Source organism: Propithecus coquereli, unplaced genomic scaffold, assembly GCF_000956105.1.
Source record: "Propithecus coquereli isolate 6110/MARCELLA unplaced genomic scaffold, Pcoq_1.0 Scaffold326, whole genome shotgun sequence".
Lineage (NCBI taxonomy): Eukaryota > Metazoa > Chordata > Mammalia > Primates > Indriidae > Propithecus > Propithecus coquereli.
Genome location: NW_012148908.1, coordinates 1283210 through 1290834, shown reverse-complemented (window position 1 = coordinate 1290834; position 7625 = coordinate 1283210). Strand labels below are relative to the sequence as shown.

Below are 7625 nucleotides of genomic sequence, written 5' to 3'. Positions count from 1 at the left end.
CTAAATATAAACATGTTTTTCAAAGCACAAATATTAATTTGTAAAATCACTTCTACGGTAGTTAATATTTCTTTCTTTCTTCTTTTTTTGTTTTGCATTTTCTCCTTATAAGGAAAAATATGAAGTAAAAACTTTCGCAGGATATCAAATCAAACAAATAAACAAATCTGACCAAACCAGGTACTGTCCTTCAGCAGTGAGTTCCAACAGAAGCAAAAGTGGACATTTCACGGCGTATGGTACTGAAAGGCGAGAGTTCCAGTTCTGTGGTGTACTCGTTGTCATTGTCATCACTGGTCACTGTGGAAGACTTCTGAATGCATTCCTCACAGCAACAGCAGCAGCACTCCATAAAGGCCCGGCTGAAGGGTTTGCAGAGACAGAAAAGGAGGACGGGGGTGACGCAAGACTTAAAGAACAAAAGGAACTGGCTGATGATATTAAGGAGGTCCATTGTCTGCTGCGAAACCCCTGTAGCCATGTAGGCAGTGACAATATTGCAGATATTTTCAGGAATAATGCAAAATCCATACAAAATGGTCAGTGCCACTACTGTACAGTTCATCTGGCTTTCTAGTTGAATCTGCCGCTTATTCCCTCGGGTACAGGCTTTCTCTGCTTTGCGGATTTTCCTGGCGGTCACTAAAGAGCACGTGATGGTGAAAAGCGTGGGCAAACAAAAGTAACAGCCAAAATACCACCAGAGTCTCGCACTGTCGTAGGTAAGAGCTAAAACATAGATGGTGTCCGGTAAGTCGGGAGAGATCTTTATAATGCACCTCTCGGCAGGAGCTCGGCCACTAAACCCCAAGTCCTCCCTGCTCAGCTGGCGGAGAACAACTTCTGGAAGTGCCAGCAGTAGAGCTCCGACCCATATCACAGCCAGTTTGGCGGTTGTCGAGGAACAGTTTTCGATCATTTCATAGTACATCTGTACGTTGGTGGCGGCGCGGAAGCGGTCTATGCACAGAGCACATAAGGTGAAGGTGGTGACTCCGAGAGAAGCGACCTGTGGGGGGACACAGAATACGTTTATTCTGGGCGTTCTCTGAAAGATCAAACCAAGACTGGTAACACAGTAAGAAGAGAGAGAGAGAGAGAGAGAAAATGAGGCACGGGTAACTGGGTTCAGGACTTCAGCTGAATCATTGTTAAGCATAAAAATAGAAAACAAATTGTAGCTGTTCAGCTGTCCAGGGGTCATCCGAGCGAAGAAATTTTAGAAATGGAAGGAGCCATAAAGACCAGCTATTCCAATACCATTTTATTATAGGTAAGAACCCAGAGACCCTAAAAATTTCAATCACCATAAAAATGCCTGCCACTAGAAGACCCAGATAAGGAGTAGGTGTCATGGAGAGTATCCCATTTCACTGCTGATGAGGATGGTCAGGGTCAGTAGTGTGCCTTACACACAGCAGCCCTTTAGAGCTTCTTGTTTCCAGTAGAGTAGATGATTGGAGAGCTCTTCTAATTTCTCCTAAGTGCAAAATAAAGTATTTTAACATTCTTTTGAAAGGCATACACTTATGGAAAACAAGAAAGGGAAATCCTCCAGAGGCCAATACCAAAGAGAAAACAAATTCTAAACAGGTCAGTGATTCCTCCCTGCCCGTGCTGTATGTTTGCCCTAGGGGCATCTGCCACTCCTGATGAGGTTTGATGTTATTAATAGTTTTAGCCAGAAAGATGGGGCCAGGTACCCAGGTACATGGAGGTAGGAGACGAAGCTGGGGCCGATGTGGGTGGAGATTAGGTCAAAGACGCCCATACGAATTCGGAACTCTCCATATACTGACGTCTTTAGAGGTATAAAGAGAAAGAATAGGGGGAAACAAGGGAGAAGCTAGCCTGCCTGACAGGATTTGGGTCTGGGTGAGTTAGGGAAGAGGAGAAAAGGAAATGGCAAATTCTAACCAGGTGTGCAAACCTGCATGGTATGAGGGCCAGAATTCACTCCATGTATGTGGCTCGGAAAAACCAAAACGCAATTTAAAATGGTCCCAGGAACACTTACACACTGTTGGTGGGAATGTAAATTAGTACAACCTCTATGGAAAACAATATGGAGAGTCTTTCCTCAAAGAACTAAAAGTAGATATACCATTCAATCCAGCAAGCCCATTACTGGGGATCTATCCAAAGTAAAGGCAATCATTATACCAAAAAGACACTTGCGCTTGTATGTTCATGACAGCACAATTCACAATTGCAAGGATATGGAATCAGCATAAGTGCCCATCAACCAAGGAGTGGATAAAGAAAAGAAAATGTGGTACATACACACACACACACACACACACACACACACACGCACGCACACCATGGAATACTATTGAGTCATAAAAATGAATGAAATTATGTCTTTTGTAGCAGCTTGGATGGAACTGGAGGCATTATACTAAGTGAAATAACACAGGAATGGAAAACCAAATACATTTTCTCACTTATAAGTGGGAGCTAAGCTACAGGTATGCAGGAGCATTCAGAGTGGTGTAATAGACATTGAAGACTCAGACGTGGGGAGGATTGGAGGAGGGTGAGGGAAGAAAAACTACCTATTGGGTACAATGTATACTATTTGGGTGATGAGTACACTAAAAACCCAGACATCACCACCATACAATTCATCCATATAACCAAAAACCACTTGTACCCCTAAATCTATCAAAATAAAAATCATATAATAATAATATAATAATAATAAAATATAATAATCATATAATGATAAAATCATCCCAGGCAGGTGGTAGAAGCAAACCTTAATCCTCTCTGGAATAATGGACTTTAAAACCAGCCCCCAGAGAAATCCCACAGATAAAATTCAAGGGAACATGTATTCACAAAAGCAAAAATCACAATATGCAAGAGATAACCAGCCACTATGAGCTTATGTGCCAAAACAACAACAACAAAAAAGGACCAAGTTACAGAATCAGACCTAACATAAGTACATATATCATGAAATAAGAATGTTTATCAAATTTAAAGAGAAAGAATGTCTAGATAGCCCAACCATAGACAATTTCAGATCAGAAAACTATTTGAAAATGACCACAGGGAATATTGTATATGAAAAAGGCACTGCTCTTATATACATATGGTCAGACATCTAAAAAAATCGATAAAGATTAAGAACCAAAAATATGTACCCATTTTGTCCACACCGAGGCTTTTCTACAATAATAAACACATGTTCCTAATGCAAACATGCCAGCATTCATTTATCTATAACATATTTACTGAGCATCATACACATACTCTAAAGGGACACACAGATACATATCGAACACAAGCACACAAATACTTACATCAACTCTATGCCAAGCACCACACTTGACATTGGGGATATGGAAAGATACAAGAAGCAGTCCTTTCCCTCAAGTAGATCATAGTCAACCCAGAGGAGGACGATGGTTCTCAAAGTCACAAGAAAAACACAGCAATCACCCAGGAGTATCAAATTTACTTAAATATTTTGGGGGAAATTTAAGTAATTTAATGTTTAATAAATGTAGTCATTATATATTTAAACAAAAACAATTAATAGAAGGTAAAATGTTAATGAGGTTTCAGACAAAACATGAGACTCAAAGAATATGCCCAAAGTGGATGGAATGCTTTGGGCTGTGTTCCAGACACCTGGGTATATGGTATATGCATTCACTCTCCCCTGCCTGCTGGTGGGGAGGTTTAAGAAGCATAGTTATAGGTCATGCCTTGGCAAAGGGAAAAAATAAGTATAATGTTAATATCTAATTTTTTTAAACTCAAGAGCTCATGTTGAAAAAAGGAAAACCATTTGTCACACAATTTTTGTACTCAGAACATTAGTTGTTTGTCTACTACATTCAAGCTGTCACCCTCCCTGGAACTATGGCAACTTGCCTTACAGAGTTTGAGAGTTCCAATGGCAAATATTCTCTACTCTTCTTACATGCTATGCATCGGATAGTGTCCACTAGTTCTAAGATGGAAAATAATAACAATGCATCCATGCCCTGACCACTCTCATGGCTATTATTAGAGATAGTGTGAAAATGAAGTATAATGAGGGTTCACTATATGAAAAGCAAAAATGAAGAAAAAATATGACTAACAAAGCTCTACATCGGCGCAGATAAAGAGGTCATGATTGGGCTTACAACCACAATTCTTGTTCTCCAAATTGTTCAGAAAATCTCTCATAAATACCCATACAAGAAACATCAATCTAATATGACTACCAAAAACACACACAAAAAAAGCCACCTCTACGTGGCCTTTTAAAAGTTAACTTACAAATTAATAAGTTGCTCACACTGATGGAAATGTGTTTTACATCTATGCTGGAGGCACAAAATAAATATAAAATTGAGGTCCACATTGTGCAACTGCCTTATGATCATATAGTTTTTAATGTCAGTAACTGCCACTCTTGGGGAAATCTGAGAAGGGCTGGTCATTTTCTAAAGGTACACATCAAATAGTGCCATGTGGAAATTGAAGTACTTTATTTTATAGATTTTTGAAACTTTACATTTGTATATACGTTTTTCAAATGTTTTGATTCATTTCTCTTAAGAATGTAAAACAAAAAATTTCTCAAGCTATCAGATGCACATAAATCCTCAGCAAGTCTTTGTGTGTCATCGTGACTGAGGCAAATCTTTGTGCGTGTTCCCCTGTTACTATATATCCTGAGTCAGTTCACAAATACAAAGCCACAAAGGTTTTATGCTATGCATTCTTTTGAAATTGCGAATAGCATTTCTATTAAAGGAAAGCTCAGTAATATAAAAATACCGAAGACCGAGGAGAGGCAATCTGTTAGAAGCTCAGAACATCTATTTGCTTGGCAGTTTTCTATCATTACTTACAAAGAACACAATGCATAAAGGAGAGCATCTTCTCCTCTATTAATCTCCCTAATTTTAAATCTAGAGATTTAAAAAATCTGGACCAATTCTCACAAGTGCTAGCATTTGCATACCTAACTCCAAGCCGGTTACAAAGCCTCTTGCGTGAGAGGTAACAGCAAATGCATGTGGGTGGACGTGTATTAAGAGTAAGATGGGTGGGTTAGATTGCCAACTCCTTAGATATCAAAATCTGTGCTGCACATCCACTCTTAATTAAAAGATGTTCATTGCCTCAAAAAGCAAGACAATGTTTTTTCAGGTTCTATAAGATTTCATCTCACAAGATAACAAAAGCCGGGACAAATGTTGAGCAAGATTTGCATGTATTCCAACTTTTTACTCAGGAATAGGAATTCTTCTACTGTCCATTTTATGCGAAGATGCTCAATTTTTCAGTCATATTTCCAAAAGCCCTTAGCACCGAGTCATAACCTCAAACATACATGATCTGTAGTCATCTTGACAAATCATGGAGGGTCCTCCCCAGTTTTCATACACAAATTTCAGAAAGCTCCAGTATTTCAGCCTCCTGTTTTCAAACTGGACTTCTTTCTAATAGCAGTCTCTGAAGTTAGGATCCAGCTAACATGGGGTAAAAAGTCCAGAAAGGTCGTAAGAGCAACAGAGGGAGTTGCTGAAGGAACCAATGAGGAAAGTAGCAGCACTGCCCCAAATGCAGATAGTGCTCGTAATGCAGTTGCTGCCAAATGCCAATCCTAGACATACTCTCTCCTGCTGCCACTGCCTGCAGGGATATTACTTCAGACATTTTTCTTTAAATTCAATTATGCACTAAAATTTATGATGTGAAAGAGCAAGAAATGTACAAAAGCCCTGCCCAGTACTTTCCCAACTTATTTAAAGAAGACTTTAAACATGTGTAAAGAATTAACTGCACGCCTCAGAAATTAATTGATGAAAATCATCTGAATAATGGGTGGTGACCTAATTTCTGCTTACCCAAACATGAAATCTATCCATGTAATTATGATTCCTAGATGTTGGAGCAACATGAAAAGATTTCCATCACAATTTTTAAATATACTTGTTTACGTACAGCTTATTAAAAATTCTACCAAGATGAATAGTGCAATTATGTGCAATTATAAAACTGTATCATGAATGCTGAATCTTCTGCATTTAATGACCATATCTGATTGCTAAAATTCAATATCACTATGAAATATGCTCTTGGGAGTAAAGCTGTTAAGCATTGGCTTAGATGGGTAGTTCTTTGAAGCAACATCCTGAGAGATGGAATGAATAAGATGCAATCTCTTATTTATTAAACTGCAATGGAAGAAACAATTAACAGCAACAAAAACAGAACTGTAAACACTTTTAATAGACAAGACTATTAATTTTGAGAATTTCAAGATCAGAGGAAAGCTGAAAACAAAATTTAACTATCGGGGAAAATAAGATACTGAACATTTTGAGGGGATTGGCATCAAAATACAGAGATGGCAAGGGAATCAAAATAAACAACTCTAAGATCGTTCTTTCAAACGATAATATTCTGCCCTTATTTGTATCCCGGAATAACCACAATAAAGCTCCTTTAGATCCCGTCCAGGCAACATTCAGAGCAGTAAGGCTTTGGGCAGCTACAGCCACAGCCACCTACAGCAGTGCTTCAGGGCACAGGAGAGACACAGGACAAGTTGAGGCTTGAGAATTCATGCAGGAAAGCAGCAGCTCCAGTGCCAAGCTGTGGGGTTTAGGGTTACTCTTCTTGATCACCCCTAAACTATTCCCATTCTAGTATCATTATGGCTTTACTGAACTCTGTATCAGGTCAATGCTGTATGTGTGTGTATATATGTGTGTGTATTTTTTTGAGAGAGAAAGAACCTATAAAACATACTGTGCTTGCTGTTAGGAACAATGATGAATAAGGCATGAATTTTGTCCTCAAGAGGTTAGAATCCAAGGCAGAATTTCTTGACTCTCTACCACCTGCTACCATGCACCCAGCAAGTTAATTTATATATAGAATGACTTATTATAGTCTATAGACAGATAGGCTTGACTATCACAATTCCCGGCATGTTTGCTGTGACTTCCCTTGATACGGGACATACTCGTGTATGCTTGGAGACTGTAGTTGATATTAACTCATTTAATGAGATTGGATGACAAACATAATTTCAAAATATCTCCTAGGGAAATTGCTTTAGAGGCTGACCAAATTGTAAAACTTCCCGTGATACATAGTTGTATTTCAAAAGACATGATCGAATTCTTTTCAAATATCATCTATGTCTGCCTTAGTCTATTAGACTAAGATAAACTTGGGATTGACAGTTTGAACTATTTGTTAAAAATCCAGGAGAGTAATGATTTGTATTTCAACTGAGGAACACATTTAAATCTGTGGGATGAAAGGATGGTGCACAAAGGCAAGAGAACTTGAAGACCACCCAGAAATCATGTTTCAATGTGCTTTTTGTTGTTCCAGGCACATACAGTCTCATAAAGTTGTAAAAAGTTTGCTTCTGTGTAGGAAAAAAAAAAATAGCCCAGGAAAGAATGCCATTAGCTTTATATATTACTTTAGTCATCTATGAGATCATTTAATGTTTGAATGGATTGCTTAAATTTTCTTTTATATGCTAATACATTTTAAGGATAATATTTATGCTATTGCAATATTTGTTCATTTGAAGATTCATAAAGTACATGAGAATAAATGCTAAGGGCTTAAATCATTTGCATTGTAAA

The 7625-nt window shown here is 38.3% G+C and overlaps 1 protein-coding gene across 1 annotated transcript in view; it reads right to left on the bottom strand.

Moving 5' to 3' along the window:
- Positions 1–6: 6 nt before the first annotated feature.
- Positions 7–7625, bottom strand: part of GPR37 (G protein-coupled receptor 37 (endothelin receptor type B-like)) — a 28971-nt gene continuing 21352 nt past the window's right edge. The window contains exon 2 of the mRNA XM_012650441.1: positions 7–1009. Within this exon, the coding sequence (XP_012505895.1) occupies positions 191–1009 (819 nt within the window). The 3' untranslated portion in view covers positions 7–190. The remainder of the gene's footprint in view (positions 1010–7625) is intronic.